This window comes from Pteropus alecto, unplaced genomic scaffold (assembly GCF_000325575.1).
Source record: "Pteropus alecto unplaced genomic scaffold, ASM32557v1 scaffold251, whole genome shotgun sequence".
Classification (NCBI taxonomy): domain Eukaryota; kingdom Metazoa; phylum Chordata; class Mammalia; order Chiroptera; family Pteropodidae; genus Pteropus; species Pteropus alecto.
In genome coordinates, this window is record NW_006431048.1 from 3,256,360 (window position 1) to 3,278,133 (window position 21,774).

At 43.0% G+C, this 21,774-nt stretch overlaps 1 protein-coding gene across 7 annotated transcripts in view; it reads right to left on the minus strand.

Annotated features, from left to right (window-relative positions):
* Positions 1-3,041: 3,041 nt before the first annotated feature.
* Positions 3,042-21,774, minus strand: part of MYLK (myosin light chain kinase) — a 236,631-nt gene continuing 217,898 nt past the window's right edge. For all 7 annotated transcript variants that reach the window (XM_025052116.1, XM_015595959.2, XM_025052108.1 and 4 more), the window contains 5 exons: positions 17,341-17,493; positions 14,632-14,755; positions 8,932-9,061; positions 7,374-7,505; positions 3,042-5,086 (listed from right to left, as the gene is read on the minus strand). In XM_025052116.1, coding sequence (XP_024907884.1) covers positions 4,836-5,086; positions 7,374-7,505; positions 8,932-9,061; positions 14,632-14,755; positions 17,341-17,493 — 790 coding nt within the window. In that variant the 3' untranslated portion in view covers positions 3,042-4,835. The remainder of the gene's footprint in view (positions 5,087-7,373; positions 7,506-8,931; positions 9,062-14,631; positions 14,756-17,340; positions 17,494-21,774) is intronic.

Sequence of the window (21,774 nt, forward strand, 5' to 3'; positions counted from 1 at the left end):
GTACAATTGCATGGGCACTTTAAATTTCAAAGATGCCTTATTGGAAGGTGGGTAGACTTTAAATAATTCTTTTCATTTGTTTCTGCAGAAGTATAATCAGTTCCTTGAGGACTGTCAGAGAATGTTTCTGACATATCTTAGCACCTGAGTGCCAGAATAAGGGCTTACCATTAGGATGAAGTGACTGTGTGGGGGCTCATTTAACTTTTATAACAAACCATGACGTAGGAACTATCGTTACTCTGATTTCATAGGTGAGAAAACCAAGGCATGAGTTACACAGCTCCAGTAAGAGGTACAGCTTGAAGTGGCTTTCCTTGGCTGATTAACCATGCTGGCTAGCTCCTACCCTCGTATCCTGCAGTATTTGCCTTCAATGAACAGGTAACATGTTTTCTGGAGAGGCAAATCTGGGACTTCATGGAGTTTACAAAGTAGGTCGAATGACTGCTTGCTAATAAATGTTTGATGAATTTGTACCGCGGTTATCTTCCACTGCGACATACCACCTGGAGCAAGGCTGTGGTGAAGCCCTGTAGCTCGACATATATCTTGACTGTGAGAGGCTACTGAAGTCTGCCTAAAAGAAGCTAATAAATATGAATGACCAAATAAACTTAGGTTAATTTGTAACCTCCTTCTTCCTTAGTTATCTCTAACTGGAAGGAATCTAGTCCCAGAGAGTCAAATAATGTGAAGATTTATCATATGCTTCTGTGTGGCCACTACTGGGGCTACAGTCTCTGACACAAAGCCCTCCTTGCAATGTGTGAGCATTGAGAACACAGGCAAAGCCTATGGGCTAAAATTTGAAACAACTAGCAGTTAGAAATTTAATATTGTCTCCAAGCACTGTAGATCTCCCGGGTATTTCCAAATCCAGTGGGAAGGGAGTTACGGCCAAAGTCACTGAGGTTAAAATAATCGTAGCTGTCCAGACAGCCCCTCTGCTTTCTTTCTGGTTCACTGTCGAGGAAATCGTGCCCCAGCGACCCTATCTCTCTCTGCATCTATCTCATATGTCCCCACAGGATGCTCCCCTATCTCAAGTAGCTCCAAGTTCCAAAAACATAGGAGATTTTTGGCTTAGCTGGTTGTTTCGCAACACAAGTAATCTGGTAATTAATTGCTTGTGAACTACAGATCTATTTAGATTTTGTGGTAAGAAGCACAGAACTGGTACTTTTAAAATGTCTTAGAAAGTGAAAAATATATATGAATATAATTAATCAAGAACAATAATCTGAGTATTGAGTCTATACAATCCCACACAATCGATGACACTCTACACCACACTCCCCAGACTGACTTCACACAAACTTTTAAGTTTTAATTTCACAGTAATTTGAAAAGTGATACGTACGGTTAAGGTAAAATTTAGAGTTTTTCTCCTCTTAGTTGATCTAGAACAGGGCTGTCTGATAGAACTTTACCGAAAGTTCTAATCTGTGCTGTCTGATAAGGCAGGCATGAGTCACACGTGACAAATGAACAGTTGAAATGTGGCCAGTGCAACTGAGGAACTGAATTTTAAATCTTATTTAATTCACTTAAATTTAAATAGCGACTTATGACTCATGGTTACCATATTGATCAGAACAGATCTAGAATATGGAGATGACCTTATAACAGGATCGTCTAGGTTATGTTGCAGCCACAAAGAACCCTAAAACCTTGGCGACTTATAAGAACAAAGGTTTATTTCTTGCTTGTGTTACCCATTTGGAGTTGGCTGGGGACTCAGGTGGATAAAGCAGCCGCCATCTCACATTGGCAGTCATTATGGAGAGTTTTGCACCAGCACTTAAATGCTCTGGCCCAGAGGGGATGCATATCACTTCTGCTCACAGCTCACTGACCAGGACAAGTCACGCAGTCCCACTTAGCCAGGGAGCCAGGGGTGCAGTCCTAACTATGTGCCAGGGGCAAAGAGCCTCAGTAATGACTGCCACAGACATTAGCCTCCCTGTTAAAATGGGGAGGAGTCCTCAAGGGATAAAAAAGTAGTATTACTTGCATTTTCTTGAAAAGCGGAGAATTGTGTTTTATTAGAATTCAGTTATCCTTCACCTCCTTGATACTCATTGTGCAGCTTTATTAAAAGCAGGTAAGATGTGAAAAGTAACTCAAACATTTTGATAGAGACTTTATATAAATTATGTTAGAGCCGACAACAGTCAGCATGTCTTTTTAGTTATACATAGGAATATCATTTAATATGAAGCTCTACGATGTAAGGAACAATCAATGGATTGTTCTTTTTATATCTGGGATGAAAATGGCAGAAAATGTATTTGTTACTTTTCCTGGTGCAGAATACATATGGTACATTTTTCACTAGCAGGGAATAAGAAGTCCTTTTCTTTCTTTAAAAGTAATTTTCTTACTAAGAACATTTGTAGATTGTGGTTGCCTAAAAAAAAAAAAAGATGAAAAAATTAAATATTTATTAGCTGGACAATAGATTCTTTCCAGACTACACTGTGGAATCACAGAATCATCTAGTCTAACATGAATGGCATGTCTTGATTCTTTCTAGAATATCTACAATATTGTTTGGACACTCAAGACACAGGAGAGTCACTATCTTATATCTGATAACAACCGTCCTATAAAGCAGGAGTGACAGTATCCTGATAAGAAATGCTTCAATATCAGATATCAAGACATGGAAAGATAGCACTTGACTGCTAATGATAAATCACACCAAAGTTACAAATGAAAACTAAGCTCTGGTGAATGATATTAAAGATGATGATGATTTTTTCATATGCTGAAAATGTCATGATTATGAGAACACTATAGAGATCTAGAATGTAATTGAACCAAACTGATGCTTGAGAGAAATTTTGAACTAAACATGCAAATCAGGCTACCTAGTATAAATTACAACTAAGTCATTCTGTCCCTTAGCAAAACACAATCATATAAGCCATTTATGCAGCAGAGCATTTGTTTTCAGTTTCCAAGATCTGTCTGGGTAAGTCTACAATTGGTGGCATAGGACGAAAGAGAAGGCTACAAAGACTGAACAAAAAACATGCACTGTGGTATTCTTTATTTAAAAATTGTGAGCTAACTACAGTTGTAGTGTTCTCATTTACCATTCTGATGGCATAATAAACTGGGAGAACATTAACACAATTTCAAGAAGGCATTAAAAACTTGTAAACAAACGTACACACTACACATGCACGCACACATACAACATACACGCGTACAAAGATTATAGTAAACAAAAGTGATGAAAAAAGCTTTGAATGCTCTAAATCAAATTAAAACCCTTTGTTATAATAAACTGTGGCAATACTGTGGCTGTTATGAAAAATATTGTAACTGTTTAAAAAGCAAACGAGATACTGGCAATTTGAAACTAGCAGCAAAAAGCAGATAAGATAGATGACTGGAAGATAACAAAAGACTAAGTAATATCAAAATACTAATGTTGATACTGTGTAGGATTGCACTGAAGTAATATAAAGTTAGTTCTTAAGGAACTATTAAAAAGTCCTTTGAAGTATTAAATTGCTGCACTTTACAAACGTGGAAAAGAAAAGAGTATTTGGAATGTTACACACACACACAGAGGAAATGTATTAGGCATATCAGTTTATGGTCTTTGTTTATGACCTTCGAAAAGTTTTATAAAGAAAATTTTAAGTGCCAATGTCGTGAAACAAAGTTAAAAATTCCTAAAGATGCAAGTCTGAGTGCATTTATCAGATCTAAGAACATAGTTCAAGGTTGGGGGCAAGGCATGATTGATGTACATTCAAGAAAAAAAAAAACAACAAAAAACCACGGTGGAACCCATAATGGAAGAAGAGTTCTCTGCAGAGTGTTTAGAATCAAAGTGTATTAAACTCAGACTATCCTGAAGGAGAGAGACTCCAAAGTATGTAGAGTTCTACAGCTTTTCATCAGTTGAAATGTTTCATAGTGGCCAATAAATAATTAAAACTAACTTTTGAGCAAACTGGTTTTTTTACACAAACACAAAAACCTTTACCATGCAGGCAGAGCTGATATTCTGTAACAGCACAAATACGAATCCTGGTTTCAGAAGAAAAGCACATTAGCAAGGACTTTTTTTCACAGGTTCTTATAAAAATGTCTGAAGCTGCTAGACATCTGCAAAGAGGGGATAAGTTTAGATTTCCCTACTGATTTTGGAAGAAAGAAGATTCTATTTTCCTAAGGAAGCCAGTCATCCATGAGCAAGGAACCTGTCTTCAGAATCTAAGAAGTGTAATGTCTTTAATGCTTAAACTCATGGCAAGTTCAGATCCAGGAAAACTGGCAGGTAGAATGGGCGAAGTGAAAAGTCTGAATGTCTCCACATACTTTGGAATAAAATGTGTCTCGTAAGTTAAAATGGCTCAACTGCTTTCAGAATGAAGTGCGGCAGTACTGGAGAAGGCCCAGTTCTCTGGGATAAGGAGCTGGGAGAAAGAGACTTCCATCTCCAGGGACCCTCTGGGCTGAGCGGTGGCCACAGGGCCTTATTTTTCATGAATGCTTTCAGTTGGGGAATTTGTGATTTTGCCCAGAAAAATATATCTTTTTGGTTACTTTGTCTCTAAAATCAATTGCAAGTTACTGGTGATTTCCGAAAATGAAATCTAGCTGAACTACTATCTTAAGGTGCCAGCTAATTCAAATTAATGCCCATCAATGACGCTGCTAGGTATCAACTGTTGTTGCTGAAGAATCAACCCCCAAATGGCCTAACTAGATAATCTATCACACCAGGTGTTTTTACTATCTTGGATTTTTTGAGCTTTAGAGAAAGTCTTTGTAATATGACTTAGAAACTGCTTCTCTCTGGCTTTGTTTCACTCTTCCTCTTCTTCCTCTTCCCCTTCCCCTTCTCCTTCCTCCATGGTTTCCACAATGAGCTCAGCTGTGCAGGTGGCTTCTCCAAGACTGTTGACAGCCTTGCAGGTGTACTTGGCATCGTCATCCCCGCAAACATCGCTAATGATTAAAGAGCAGTTCCCATCCTCATCGTAGTCTATCTGGAAGTGGCGAGACTCCCTGATCGATTGGTCATCTTTGAACCAGACAACCTCAGGGTCTGGGTATCCTGCATCACAGGGAGAGAACACAAGTAGCAGAAACTGTTTTTTAGAATTTCTTGTTAATTTATGCAAGCAACTCCCAAGCTACCTCTATTGATTAAGGTGGTAAAGGAAAAAAATTATGATGTTGGCTTTCAGCATCTGTTTTGATATTTACATTTGAATATGGGCATGTATGATAAATACTAATATCTGAAACCCCACATAAGGTAATTTGCAATCATCCCATTTCCCATCCATGCGGGGTTTGCACCACCTCCCATCTTTATACAGATACAGAGTACTACCTGGAACACGGCTCCATCTCCAACTACACGCCTAGATCTATATCTTATGGGATGAAAAGAAATTCATCTTGTATAAAAGTTGAACTTAAATAAATTTAAACAAAAAAATAAGATTCAGAATAAATGGGCACAAGGGATCTTTTGCGGGTGATGAAAATGTTCTGAAATTGGATTGTGGTGATGATTTGCAATTCTGTAAATTTACTAAAAATAACGGAATCGTACCTTAAAATAAGTGAATTCTATAGTAAGTAAATTATAATCAAAGCTGATAACAGCTCTATAAAGCATAAGTTAGAGGAGCTGATAATATTGCTAAGAAAAAGAAAGCTACATTTGTCTAGTTTGAATCAAGGAAAGATAATCTACCTGTAGATAACTGGAAATTGACCATGTCCATTAGCCTCATTTTACGAATTAATCATGTTTCTGCAAAGTTTAGCATTTATATATACATGTAGTACGCCTCTAAAATATATAATAATTCTAACTGATTTGTTTTTAAATTGCGGGGAAGTATTTTTACAGGAAAAAAAATTGTAGCTCCAACCAGAATAAAAATTACATACAAGAATTTAAGAATTCTAACATTCTTTTAAGTAGAATTTTGTCTTAATCAACGGAGTCCAAACGCTTTAATTTCTCCTCAGCACTCCAGTCAAAGTTATGCAAACACCAAAGAAATAATACCAAAGAGAAAAGTAAGTACAAATATGACAATCATTATAATATTTTTTTAAAAAATAGAAAAAAGAAAGAACTTCGAAAGACTCAAAGACAATGGTGACGGTGGAGTTATAAGCAGTGGCCCAGAGCTTTCAGTAGAATTCCCACTCTGAGTACTTCCACACTAGCGAAGGAAGCACATCACATTGTTTTTTAGAATGAAAAGAGAAAAAGATTATGGTGGGCAAAGCATTTATAAGGCATTTTAATAATATAATGACACAGGAGAAAAATTGTTTTTTCACTCTTAACTTTAGGTTACTTTACCCAAAAGGCATTATCTAGTCATATTGCTGGAGAATCTTACAAAGTAGGAGGCATGGTTTGTTCTGACTGCTGTCCTATGCTATGCAGTATTGGGAAAGTTGCTAAATGAACATTTGAGCTTTATTTGGTCAGACCAAAATGGAAGATAACACTACACTCTAGTTGGCACACAACAGTCACAGGCTTGAAGCCTATCTTAGCTTGCTCTTTATCTTTCTAATTCTAGTCTAATTGCAGTCTGTGGAAACTGTAATGCCTTGTGTTGCCAACACTGCTAATTTTTCAGGTGCTATGCTAAGATCCCTTAAGGTCCCTTGAGCTCTAAAACCTCCTGATTCTACAGGCACGTTACCCCTGGCAGGCAGAGACACGCAGAGAAGAATGGATCCCTCGTTTGAAGTCACGCTGCATGCTCTCTCCCTGCACTTATAAACCCCACAGCTTTTCCCTTGACTCCATGACATCTTCAAAAGACTTAAAAGGTTTCCCCTTTTCACATATGTCATCTCACAGAATCCCCAGAGCCACTCAGGGCATTAGACTTTACCTTACAGGTGAGAACCTGAGGTTTAGAAGTTAGATCACCGCCCAAGGTCACTCAGCCCTCTGATAAGCAGCAGAGCTGCCTATTCCACATCCTATACTCTTTGTGCCAGTGTCCCTTTGAGAGCCTCTTGTGGGCGCATGCTTCACAGAAGCTTGCAAAATTCATTTCATTAAACACATTCCATAGCCAAATACGTCCATGAGAAATCACTGTTATCGTGGGTCTAGTGGCTGATGTAAGTGAAATATCAAAATGTGCCCACAGGTAAGTCATGAATGGCAGTAACCTGCAGGAGGCAGAGTGGAGGCTCTGGGCCAACCCCTCCTAACTCAGTTTTCCTTATAGCCTGACTGCTCCTAATTGCTCTCAGGCTGCCCAGAACTGACATCTTGCCCAGAGCACAGTCAGGACCCACCAGCCAGCCTAACCCCTTTTGTAGTAAAGGGAAGGAGAGCTATAACTTACCTTCAATCTTGCAGTCAAATCTAGCAGCACTTCCCTCCACGACTTCTAAATCACGAATGGTCTTAGAGAAATAGGGTTTTACATGGGGCTTTTCCTCGGCGACAGCCTCCAGGAAAGCTTGGGAGACATCTCCTGGAAGACAGGGAAGAAGACATGGTCATTTCTTCATTCCTTCATTCCTTCATTCCTTATTCTTCCCTAGTTTAAAAAAGCTGACTTAAAAAAATTTTTTTTAAGTAGCTCTAATTTAGCAAATAATGCAGCTTAGATGACTTAATCATAAGGACACCTTTCTCCTGGGGATCGGTTGGCCTGCTGCCAAATAGTTTTGGCAGAAGAGAAAACTGTGACCAAACAGGGGAAATGTTTGGACTCCCCACTTCTCTTATGCTGACACGTTGAAAATAGAAATAATCTTTAAAAAGGACTTTTGGCTGCATTTCATGCCGTTTCAAGATTCAGTCGAGGGTATTTAAGAAGGACGGAATCACACCAGCCTTCCTGATCTCTGTACCCTTTTGCCCTCCTATAGCAGCAGGCCCTTTCCTGCTCCTTAGAAGGGAGGAGCCAGGTCCTAGACGCATCTTTGACTCGCCAGTAGTTTCATTCCACTCACTTCTATTGCCTTCACATTGTATGACTGGAGACCAGGATTTGGAATCCGTCCAGGGAAAAGCCGGAACTTGGAGGGGCTCCTGTATCCTCTCCCTCCTCTTCAGGCTATTTGTGGGTCATCTGGGAGTGGCAGGAGTGGACCAGGAGGAACCAGATCCATGTGCTGCAGAATCCCTGGCTACATCAGAGCAGCCCAGCAAGTAGCTGTGCCAATGACACTGCCTTTGCACGCAAAAAAGATCTCGCCTCAGCTGCTCACCTTTGGATACCAACAGCAGTAGGCAGCAGCGGGTGGAGGGGTGTCTCCGGCCAAAAGAAGCATCTTGAGAAGATAAGTCAGCCCCTGCATGCGTCTGAAGCAGGAGGAGGCTGAAGCATTCACTGAGATGGATGGGGCAGCATCTCCAAGGCGGTGGGCAAATAACTGACCCTACTGGTCTCTAGGAGGGGCCCTGACAGTCACGGTCTACCCAGTTCAAATGACATGTTTCAGCATTATGAAACGTGCCAAACAAATATGGACTATATGAGTTAATTTTTGTTTAAAAGAAAAACACAAAGATGATAAAATAGTTTTTAAAAGTACACCATTATATGTGATTTAAATTTTATGTTTGCCTATCAGTGTAAAAGTATCACTTTTGTAATGAGAAAAAGGGAAGCTTGTAATATAGCCTTTGCTAATTCTTAGGTAAAAAATAGCAGAGATCATCTAGTTCTATTAGACAGATAATAACTTTCCCTTTGAAAATACTTAAACCTAAAGTTAAACCATTAAAAAGTAATTAATAGACTTAGTTATTGTCTGAATTTTATCTTTGTAGGTTGTATTATCAAAAAACAATCCCCCCCCCTCGAAAAAAAACCCTCAAAATGCCCCTCCATCACCCAGCCCTTCCTTTTTCGCTAACTGGTTGGAGAAAATCTTCCCAGAGCACCTTACCTTCAGATTCTAGTTTTTCTGCGTTGAGTGGGCTGGTTGGTGACCCTGTTGAGGATTTCCTGCCGCTGAGCCCTGAGATCATTGCCATAGAGGACAATCTTCCAATGGCTCTCACAGCATTGCCCGTTTTCTGGAAAATAGACACTGAGGTTGGACTCAGGCAGTGTCCCTGGTTCCAGCTGGGCAGTGGGGCTCAGGGAGAAGAGCCCAGCCCAGGAGAAGCGGCTGTCCTATAACGAGGGCCTCCGGAGTGCCGAGGTTCTGCCAGAGGAGTGAGCCCAACTTTGCTCTGCTCAGCACTCTCAGTGTGTCAGAAGATGTTCGGAGAATGGAATGGGGCCTGGAACTGATGTGTGCGTTAATGTGACTAAACAAGGTCAACATGAGACAAAAACCTTTTTCAAACTGTGCTTCAACTCCCATAAAAGGGATAGTTTATATAAAGCAACTGCAGGCTGAGACAGCTCCAAAGACTTATTGCTGATGGGGCCCAGTGGAGCTGTTTCTCGTAAAACAATGCTAGTGATAGGATTTTAATTGGTCAAGAGAATAGTTCCTACAGATCCCACAGATCCTGATTCAAGAGAGGGGGGGAAAGCATTCTATTAACCCTGTGCAAGTTATTTAACCTCTCTGGGCTTTAACTGTTTCCTTCTCTGTATAAGGAGGGGTTGGACAAGATGATCTCCAAGATCTCATTTAGCTTTGTTTATGATTCAGATACTTAAGGGATTTCGAGAAATAGTCTGGCTGGCCCCAGCACAAGTCTATGAATGCACAGGGAAGTTAGAGAGGGGGTGCTCTTCCTTGATGTACACCCAGGTAACAACAACAAAAAAAAACAAACCCGAAGAAACGGAAAGTAATGGTACTCTGCTTCTCTGAGATGAGGCACCTTGGGAGAGAGAGTTTCTGCTGAAAAGGAGGCCAGAACTTGAGATGAAAATTTCTTTGTATTGTGAAAATTCTACGAAGTATAGCGTTTTGGTCAAGAAATTCCCAATAATATACAATGTACATATGTGACTCACTCCTTTTCTAAGGTCAATGGAATGACTAAAATAAGAAACTAAGGCATAATCGACTCTTTCCATCCCTGCACCCAAAGCATCTTTCCAGGCATCCAGATGCTGTGCATCCAGAGAGCAGCTGTCACCGCAAACTGGCTGCTAAGAGAGGCAGGACACCATCCGTACAAAGGCAAATGGCAAGCATTTTACCCACAGGACCTCAGACTGTGCCAAAGCCATTTCCTTCCTGAATTAACTTCTTATATTTAAGCATTTCAGTAAAGCCTCACAATTTTGGACTATCTGTAAAGCCAATATGCTTCAGTAAAAAGACTATTTCGAAAGTAAAGAATTTTGCTAAGTAATTGTACAGAAAATTGTGGTATGTATGTGTGTGATTTAAGTAGTTACCTACTGCTGTGACCATGATCACTATTCTCTTTTGTCACATGCTATCCTTGTTGCAGATTATTTTCATGCACGTTGGACAGACATTCCATCTTGCTCTGTCCTCTGGCCTTCCGCCCTCTCAAATATATCATTGTGTGGTGTGGGTATGCTTCTGGCCCTCTGTCACCATGGGGAAACTGGGTCACTTTGAACCTAACCCGGGAAGCCCCAGGTAGAGGTGATGAGTTAGGGAAAAACATGAGATGATGACCAACCCACTTAACTGTGTGCAGAGGCACTGTGGCCCTGCAGAGAATGAAATCACTTGGCAATCTTACATGCTCTTCTGGAGGAGGCTGTTACTGGTGACATACCTGACCTGTTTGTTGTGCTAGCTGGGGTGTGGAGACACCCAGCTCTTCCCACGGGAGCTTACTCTGACTTTGGGAATGGGTCAGAGGTGTAGGAGGCAGGCAGCCCTCCATATGGAGTTAACATCAGACCAAGACACTTCTTAATTGACCAAACTCTCAGACTCCGCCCTTTTCATCTCTTGGTTCCCTGTATCCAACACAGATTGGCTTGCTCCGGGTCAGGAGCTTCTAAAATCAGAGGGTTCATTCCCAACGAGGTACAGGTGAGTCCTTGAACCACTGATTATTGTGTGACCTTGTGCAAGTCAGTTCCTCTCTTTAGACTCCATGTTCATGGACCAGAAAATTCCAATCTCCTCGCAGCTCTAGTCCACAGAAAGACTAGGATTCATCCTGTGAATATGTAGTGGAGAATACTCCCTGTGTGCCCACGGGCTCCCTAATTCCAAACACCTGGATTGTGACTGAGCAGCACAATCTTCACTTGTATACTGTGGAATAACGAAGTCTTTCCTCTTCTATTAACAAAATGACTCATATGAAGTGACCAGAACAAGGCAAATAAAAGAGTTACAATATTTCTGAGGAGGCAGCAAATTCATATTAAGAAATAGACCACACATGGGGGGAAATTTTCCATCAGATGGAGAGATATTATAGCATATAATTTCTGAAACAGGGAGGAATGTAAGAAGTGCTTAATAAGGAAAAAAAATTCAAAATAATCTATATCATAATTCAATCTTTGGAAACTGATTTATGAAAAAAAAGTTAGTATGTTATAGTCTTCTCGTTTCATGCTTTTGAGCTGAAAATTGATTGCTGTTTTATTTGACCGAGACCTTTGGAAATTTTTGGAACATCAAGACAGCAAAGTTTCAATTTTCTAAGTTCTATCCTTGTCTGGCAGAAGTCTTTTTCTTGTTTGAGGGTGATGGCCAAGGAAAGCGGTATCTGTACTGGCCTCCCTGATGCAGCACAGACGCCCTCCCCTGGGAGAGCCAGTGAGGGTGACTAACCAACCCAGTGTTCCCAGGACTGAGGGGCTTTTCAGGATGAGGGTCTTTCAGTGCTAAAGTTGATATAGTCTTTGGCAAATGGGGCAAGTTGGTCACTAGAGCCAGCCAGTTGTCTTAGACCCTATATATACCAATGGCCCCAAGAGTAGGATTTCCTGTGAGAAGTATAAACTATCCAAACGAGATGGTCAAGAGTACTCTGTGCTATATTGAGCCAAAAGCTTTCCTCGCTATGACCCTTTGGTCCACGCTACTGGTGTCTTTTAGAAAATAAAGATGGTGGTTCATGGGCCTCCATCTAATTCCTAGTCCTTCTAGCTTTGCATGCTGAAGCTCTGTTATCCTGCTCAATTTACCCTCCCTCACCACTATGTCTTTTAACAATTATTTTGATATAAATGAAAGAACATGCTTCTTTCAGAATAACTTCATTCAAAGACCAATAGTATGATTAGTCGTCTACATATTGCCGAGTGTGCAGGGATTTGTTCTCATGCTACTTCCTTCCTCCTGGGCCTTTTATGAAAACCACATCAGGATGATAACAAGGAGCCTTCTTTCATGCAGCTGTAGAGTGTTCTGGGCCACCTGGGCCTGCCCTGCTCCTCTCCTTCCATCACAGTCCACCCCACTCTCTTCCACTCCACCCCACCCTGCCCTGCCCCATCACACAGAATCTCGCTGCTCTGAGAGGGAACCCTCTATTCCAGAGCAGCTAAGGTCCTGGTGCCTGGACTTAAAAGTGTGGAAAACATTTTTCTAAGGAAGCAACATGATACAAGATGGTCAGGTGCAGCTGAACTAATACCAGTGAAATTATGCTTCGGGGACATTATGGGTCAAATGGGATTTTGTGGTCTACTTTTGTGAAACCTAACCACTGTTTTTGTGGAAAAATCATTTCCAGATGCTGCCACTTATATTAAAATATGACTTTAAGATTCCTTCTCTGAATTCTGCCCTTTTCTTTCCCCCTCATTTCCAGAAAACCTTATGACTAATAACAGCGTAAACGAGAAAAGATTTAAGCAATTAAAATATCAGTACAAATTATGGTCCCCTGACCCATATGACTGAAAAATTCCATTTGCTTCTTCTCCCATTTCCTTATCTCTCCTCCGTGCCTTTCTCCAGGGTATGGTTTACCAGCAGATGTGTCAGTGCTCCCGGAAAGCCTGATGTGATAAGGCTGCTTGTTAACCACAGCCTCATCCAGTGAGGCTCCCTCTAAGGACTGTCCCTGCCCCACCCCCACCCCTACTCCAGCCACCCTATCTGCTTCAGAAATACCACTATTTCTTTAAGATCCACTGGCCAGAAAATCATTAATAAAGCCAGTCTTGGATTTTTGTGGACCGTGTTTTGTTTCTAAGAATATCTGCTACTCTGATTTCGCTGGATCCTAATGGCGCCAGAGGGTAAAATAAGCAGCACAGGTGTTTCAACTCACCTGGCATCTGAGGATGGCCAAGAGATCCACCGAAACCCTCATATGGTGGGCTAATCAAGAACTGGCTCACAGTGTAGGGGAGTTCCTGCACACCGGATGGTAGTTCCTTACACCCACACATCTAAAACCCCTTGTTCGCCTCCGTTCCTTTGTGTGAAGTTGTACTTTTTGAGGGAACTGTGGTTTTGTCATCCTGTGTGACAAATCACTAGCATCCCAGTTGCCCCTAAAACAGTGATTTCTTTTTTTTCCTGCCACATAGACAAGGTCTAAATGCCCCAGGTCCCCTGACTGCCCCGCTAAAAGACTGCTCCTACCAGGTGAGCATAATCAAGTAAGGTCCAGTTCTCGTCTCTGCTTTCTCCTTCATCTTTGCTGTTATGCCCTCTCCCGTGTTCTAGAGCCCATGGTCCATGACCAATTTCCTGCCTTGGCAGCATTTCCTCACAAACACATCCAAGTCTGGTGTGACTGGCTCCATTCTCCTGTCCACACTCACATATATGGGTATGGAGAGCTATACTGATAGTTTACAATTCTTGGTGTGTGTTATGTCCTTTTATGTCTATTTGCTTCAGTTCCCCCATTACACTACACATTCTTTGAGTATAAAAACCAAATACCCTGCAGTAGCCCAGGAATTTTATACTAATAGTGATAATAAAAATAGTGTTAAATTCTCAGTGGCTTCAGATGACCATTTTACCCATCTGCTAACAATCAGAGGCAATTTCGTGTCATTGCTAAGACTGTGTGCTTTGCAGCCAGGCTCTGGGTTTGACTCCTGACTTTCCCACTGAATAGCTACATGATCCTGGGTGACTTTCCTAACTTCTCTGACTCAGTTTGTTGAAAAGTAGGGACAGTATAGTACTTTCCTCTTAGAGTTAAAAGAGTTAATGCATAGAAAGTACTTTGAATGTTCCCTGACACATGCCCAGCCCTCCATACATATAAGCTACTGATGTCACTTCTGAACATTTGCTACGTACCAGGCAATGTGCTAAAGGCCAGATGAAAATTAGCTCATATAATTTTCACAATGCTGTGATGCTGGTACCACTATTATCCCTACTTTACAGATGAGAAAACAAAGAATTAGCAAGATTAAGTCATTTGCCCAAGGTCATATAGCTATTGATATACTCTCTCTCTAGAGGGTGGGGACAGTGTTTCTCTTTGTAGATCACGTGCCCTCCTCCTTCATTGTAAAGAAATATAAGACCACTACACTGTCTTCAAGGAGATCATATTCTCCAGGGTTGCCAAATAGTCCTAAAGGTGACATTGCTCGTCCCAAGCCCCAGTGACATGACATGTCGGTCTTGGTCCCAGACTATTTCAGAAACAGATTTAAACATCTTTGGAGTGAGGTTGGGGCAAGTTGGGAAGGAGGATGGCTTGAATAAAGCAAATATGAGGGGCAACATCCCAGTCCAAAATGATCCCCTCATTACCTGCCATTTCCTTCTCGCCATGTACTTCTTCATCCGGTCCTTGGAGAGCTTCTTGGCCTCCATGTTCTTGGTGTCTTTCATTAGCCATGGATGCTGAAGGCACTGGGTGCAGTCCAGGCGGTTTCTAATAGAGGCAGAGATCAGAGGATTTCTGAGCAGGAGGGGAGCTCAGACACTGCTGGTCAGATCAGAAATGAAAGGTCACCTGTCCCTGGTCACGCAGGGCAGATCCCAGGACTCTGTGCTCTTAGTCCATCTCAACCACCATGATCAGGGTCACTGTACTCCCAGCCTTTCTCCTCTCTCGGCCTGGATTACACTAACTAGACCCAGAATAGGTTAGTGTTAAGAAGGCCTAACCACCAAGTAAGCAACTTGGTCTCATGACCTGCCCTAGGGGTCCAGAAAGGGTAAGTACAGACATGCTGGAGGGCAGGCATGTCTGGGAATGGCTGGCACCATATTCCAGGGTGGGGTTGTTCTTCTGGTCACATGCGGCGGGTGGAGGCTGGGGCTGTGGAGGCCTAATCCTTCTGCCTCCCTGTCTGGTGGAGGCATGAGTGAAACATTAGGCCTAAAACTGAGAATCCTTGAACTCTCATGTCTTATGGTGTGGTGGAGTATCAGGTTTTTCCTGTTAGAACTCAAAGAGGTATGTTCTCCTATATATAACTATGAGTTATGACAACCTTAGAACTGCCCTGAAACTCATTTAATCTTTCTGAAAGCTCTGGGAATCTAGAAATAGTTCAGGGTCATCACCTAATTGTAACAGGACTAATTAAGCCCAAAGAACCATATGCTAACATACATAGAAAAATGAGAATAAGTAAATTTGCTAAGTATAGCAAAATGTAGTGATCTTTAGACAAAGGGATTATGGATTATTTTAATCTTCTTATAGTCAAATTTTCTCCAATTTACATGTATTACATTTATAATAGAAGAACATTTTAAAAAGTGCTGATAGATGAAGATTTCTGGTTGAAGAAACTCTCTTAGTTTAAGAGTTTACAGCAATCTAGTGTCTTGATCTGTTTGAAATCAGTTCTTTGGTGAATCCATTTTATGAACAGAGAGGAGCCAACACAGCTCATTATTGAATTAATGAGAAAGAAGGCATGCACATAATACCTTATTTACCAAATCTTCAGTGCATGAAGCTTGGTTGACAAAGGCCATTCTTGAACCAGAGTTATTAGGAACAAGGTTTGCATCTTCCTGAGGCACCTTGGGAGTGGGGATCTCTCACACTGGAAGGGAATCTAGCTCCCCCTACAACATCCAGATTCTCCTTAGGTCTTGCTCACCTCTGATACAAAGACTGTGACAATGAAACTCTAAAAGACCTCACTGTCAAGGAGTGTAGAATGTACGCTCTGGAGCAGTTGGCTCCGAGATGGTTGAAAAGGACTGAGAGGTGGTTGGGTAATCGGAAAATCAGACAGAACCATCTAAGAAATCGTCCAACACTGCTCCTTGAGCAACTGTGCTCTCCTGTCCCAAATGTGGTATCTCCCGGAGGGAAGCAAGATGGCCAACAGCCTCAGGGGGAATCTGTGGGTCGGTAGACAGGGCAAAACCAAGGCCACAAAGTCACTTGGTGAATGCAGAGCCTACTGCTTTACCTCTGGAGTTGGGGTGTTCCTCCTCTTCTCATCCTCTGGCATACCACTTGAAATTTCAACACCAACGTCCTTGGGCAAAGCTTATAACTGCTTCTTAATGCCAAATACGACCCCTGGGGACCCCTGAAGCCAGGCCTTGCCACATCTGGCCACCTGTTTACAGAGTAGGTGAGGAACCCAACAGGCCAGTGCTCTCTCACCTGACATGCCCACTATGCCCTCCCCGGAGATAGGCCAGCTCTTACTAGACACACATAGCCCCTCTGACCAACTGCCGTAATTCAGCTGGTTCCCTTCACCAGGAGAGTCCTTAGCAATGATTGCTGTCTAGCCACACCTAAGGGCCCCTGCAGCCTCACTTCCTCTAGTCTCCCCTGCAACTGCAATTTCCATTCTTCTTTCAGTGAAGTGCTTACTGAGTGTCTTGGGTGTCTGACCTTTCTTCATGACCTGAGGCCATCTATACACCCGAACACACTGGTCTCCCACTATTTGTGACTATTTTATATATTCATCCACTGACCACTTGGGTAGCTCTAGGCAGGCCCAGAAGACAGAGGTAGGGAACCTAACAGTCTGCACTGTTATGGGGGGACAGAGATGGAACTGGGAGAGGGCTGAGCCCAGTAGTCTAGGATCACAGCCTGCCTTTGGCCAGTGGGAGAAGGTACCCGCCCATATTTGGGCAGGCAGTTCTTAAATAATTTAGATGTGAAAAACACCAAGCCAGAATAGTCTGGGGATATGATGAGGACTCGCAAATAGGATACTTCTTGTACAACTCTGAAGAGGGGCTGAGGTTTGAGTGGGGCTTCTATTGGCCACAGCAATACATGAAAAATGAAGGGGCCGTCCCTATCCACACATAACGAGCTGCCACTCTCCTTGGAGCATCCAGCCAAGTGCTGCTTTCCAAGCGAGGTTTCGGTGCTTCGTAAGATGAGTAGGGGCCCACCACACTCACGATGCCCACCCTCCCCTCCTCAGGTAAGGAGGGGCCCGCGACAAGCGAGGGAAACTCCTGCCTCTGGATACCGGTCCAGACTGGGAAAGATGAAAGACTGAAATCGCAGTTCATTACTTCATATCTTTCTTCAGCAAGTTGCTGATAAAATCCTTGGCATCATCGGAGATCTCATCGAATGCCTCGTCGTCAAAGTCCCAGGTGGCTGAGGTAACGTTGGCTAAGGTTTCGTTGTCGTTGTCGCCCATGAAGGGGGAAAGTCCACTGACCCTGGGGGATAAGAGCAGGAGAGCAGGTGAATGGGCAGGGGGTTTGGCAGGGAAAGCAGTGTGGTTTGATCCCCACAAGTGAATGGTAACTGGGTCAAAGGTGAGGGCTGGTGAAACTCTGCACCCCCACACGCCCTTGTGCCTGCCTCTTCGCCCCCTCCACCAGGGGAAAGAACAGAGAGTGTGGCTCCCCAGGCTTTTGTGGCCCAGCCTCTTCTCAGTGCTCACTGTACTTCTGGGGTGTTGCCTGCCTCTGGACCACCTCTGGACCACCCGCCTGTGAGGCTGAGGCAGTAGAATTCAGTTTACGACTTCCACATAGTACGCAGCAGGGCCCCTTCTCCCTATCTTCCATTCTTCCCCAAAGCCCAGGTTACAGCTTTGCCCCACGGAATGTTCCCCAAGGTTCCTGTGCCCTTGCTCTGCTGCACCATGGACAGTCACGTGGGATATAGCACCCGTCACTGCACCTGTCTGTCCCGCTCCCTTCCATCTCTCATCTGCATACCCGCTGGCACCAACAAGAGGGCCCAGCACACACAGGTGCTCACAGGAATGGTGGACTTTGATTCAGCAATGTGGGTTTGGTGATCCATCTACATTTGAGATCGGTGAATCTGAGGCATTTAGGCCAAACCAGAAAGCTTCCCTAAGAGGTACCAGGGCGGAGCAAAGAGCACGGCCTGTTTATTTGCTGGGTGACCTTGGACAATTCCCCTAATCTCTCTGTGTCACAGATTCCTCCTCTGTAAAATGGAGAACTTACTACTAAACCATAGAGCGGTCACCACTTCTACTTGTCTTCCACATTTTCCTTCTCCTCAAACATTTACTATGTGCCAGGCACTGGACAAAGAGATTAAAACAGATGAACTCACTCTGAACACTACCCTATAACGCAGGTAACTCATTAGTTTGTTTAAGATGAGGAAACTGAGGTACAGAGGTGGCCTCATGGTTATACAGGGCCCCACGCTGAGGCGAGCCCCACTCTTGGTTTAATGTTCTGCGGCTGTCACCTTGAAATTTTTAATGTTTGAACAAGTCACCCTACCTTTTTTTTGCTCTAGGCCCCACGAATTATGTAGCTGGTCCTGCCCTGACCCCACCTGAGCCTCAAGCCATCAATCTCCTAAGTCAAGGCTTCACTAATGTTCTGTCCCCCAAATCTTTATGAATCCATCATCATAAACAATAACAAACCCTTCTAGAGCTGTTTTGGCATTCAAGAGTCCTCAGCTTATGAAATACAGCCGTACCTGAACACTAAGTTTTATGAAACAGATATTGCAAGGAAAGCTTGCCATTGGGAGGAACCCTCTGGTAAAACCTTTCGTAAAAAGAAGGAAGCCTTCGTAATGTGAATTATCTCACCCTAATCAATATATTTGTATTTTTGAATGACAGATTTTTGTAGATGGTGTTAAAGTGTCTTAAAGCAAGATATCGATTTACATTTTAAGTAAGAATGCATGGAGATCACATTATGATGTTCGTATTACAATGAAAGAAGGATGAGAGTTTATCAGTTTCCAAGTCTACACTGTTATATGCTACTCTTTTCCCCTCTCAGAGCCTCAGTTTCCCTTTTTATACACCAAGAGAACTGGGCTAGAATTCCTAGGGGCTCCCAGCTCTCCGTTCTCTGTGATCCTGTGTGACTCATTAGAAAAAAAAAAAAAAGAAATAACAGGTCCAAAATGGAGTTATTTGCCCCCACAACAGCAGACCAAGACTTAATTGCAACTTCAGCCTTTTCCAGAAATGTGTCTTTTAAACAGTCAATATGAAACTTCCGGATTAGCACTAATGAGGTGATCTGCAGGACTAAACCCCTGCTGTTCCCTTCTCCACAAAAGAGGACCTGGCCTGAAACCATCCTTTCTTTTCTTTTGTTATGACTTCTTTGTTCCATCCTCCCTCTGCCTATAAAACTCTTCCATCTGGTATAGCCACTTGGAGCACCTCTCTATTTACTAGATGGGATGCTGCCGGAATTGGCCAATAAAGCCAATTCCGTCTTCAAATTTACTCCATTGAATTTTTATTTTTTAGCAGGTCTAAGTCAGCCCCATCAAGAAGCAGCCTGACTCCTGCTTGTTAGCCATCTGCTTCCTTCTGTCTTTACATTTTACATTTGAAACTGAGAGGGGAAAGTTCTGCAGCTCTCCAAAAGACTGCAGAAAAAGCAAACAGCCCTGCTGTGGAATGCTGAAAGGTCCCCTTCTGTAAACCTCCTTTCCTAATTAGGAACTGCAATCCGGCAAAGATAGGGCTTAATCTCTGTAATGTTCACAGCCAGGGAAAGCCTCCTCGCCTCTGGCCTCTGGTGGTCCTCCTTCCTGGCAGCCCAGCCAACTAAAATACCCACTGGAACCCGGCTGGCTCCTCACCTGCCTGAGTTCCCCCAGCATCTTCCCTATTAGAGTGAGTCTCTAAAATAAAACTGGGAATATGTGTAGAGCATGATGAAAAAGAGACTGTTGAAAGTTTAGTAATAATACTGTTTCTAAGTGGTGGGATACTGTAGAATTTTTTTTAAACTTTCTTTTTTGGATTTTTCTTTATTGCCAGAATTTGCCTAAAGATCATGCATCTTTTCATAAAAAAAAAAAAAATTAACCTAATCAACAAACGTAATAACCTTAGCATTAAAAACACAACCACTCACCTCTGTTCTTAGTCTTTTCTAGTTTTTAACTGAAGGAGACCAGCATGCCGCTCCAAAATATGGCATAAGAATTGTTTTGAGCTGAAGGCAATTAGCTCTGTCCTTCCTCTTTCTGTCTAAAAACAGCTCCAGGTTTTTGTATAGCAGGGACAGACAGGAAGCAATCTGGCTGGCTCTGTCACTTTCAGCACCATGTGCTCTGTTGAGAGCCCTAGCTCAGAAGAACTTCCAGACCTCAATCCCCATGGTAAGTGCCAGCCAGGAAAGTCCCAGAGGGCAGAGAGGCCCATAGCAGCGTGGGTGGGCGTGAAAGCCAGGACTTTGGGGAGGCTGCCCAGGGCTGACCTGCAGTTCTCAGGCCTGCTCCTCACCTGCCTCCCTGCCACATACACCTCTCCCTGATCCCCAAACCCCCTGGCCAAATATCTTCATGCTGGTGCCCTACTCTTCAAAATCATTTTCTCCCCATTTCAAAGGCTCTTCCCTATTTCTTGGTTTTAGCTTTAAAAGTAATCTAATAAACAATATAACATATCATCCGAATTATTATATTCCTCCACCAAAAAGATTTTCATTTTAAAATGAAGTACTCTTATGACCCAGTAATTCTAGCTCTAGATCACATGTCCAACAGAAATGTATAAATATATTCCCTAACACACATGAACCAGAATCCTTGCACCATAAACATAGTATGGATACGTAAATGGGATGATGTTCACACAGTGGACCACGACACAGCACCGAGAGCGAGCGGTCTGCAACTACACAGGATGACACGAAAGGGTCTCACAATCAACGTTAAGCGAAAGAAGCCAGATACGCCTTTCTGTATGATTTTGTTTATATCAAGTTCAAGAATAGGCAAAGCTAACGCATGACGTGAGACAGGAGGATTACAGTTTTAGCTGGGGAGATGGTATGTAAGAGGGCCCTGGGGACCCTCGTGGTGTTTGGTTCATGATCTGGGTATGGGTTATGTGGGTGTGTTCACTGTGAAAATGAACTGATTAGTCTAGACGCTGCTCTGTCCCTGACCGCTACGGAGACCAACAGCCCTCCTTTGCCCAGGACTGTCCTTTGCTTCAGCACTGAAAGGCTTGTATGTATCCTGGGAAACCTGTCAGCCCTGGGTGAACTGGGACAGCTGGTCTCCCTCTAGGACTGTGGGAAGTGGGAAGCCATTCGGGATTCCTTGGCCCCAGTCACTTCAATGCCAAATGAAGATCAAATCCCTGCCATGGCCCACTCCCTGGTTTGTTCTGAGGATTAAACAAGAACCTGTGTGAAAATCGGTCACTGAAGATGATCTCAGTTTCACAGTAGTGGGAAAACCAACGGAGACAGTAAGACAGGTCTCCTTGATGGCTGCAGAGGGATGCAGGGACCAAGCCAGGGCCCAGAGCAGCGGCGTGTGAAGAGAGTAAGCTGACTGAAGACTGTTTCTCAAGAGTCAGGGGTCTAATCCAGGGCCAAATATCTAGTGTGAGCACCATCCAGCCTGGGGCAGCCCCAGAAGGGGTAGGCTGGGCCCTGCTATTCCTTATTTACCAAGGAGCTAGGGCTCCAGAATCAGGTGTGGCCTTTTTTACTCATTTAGCTCCCTTTCTC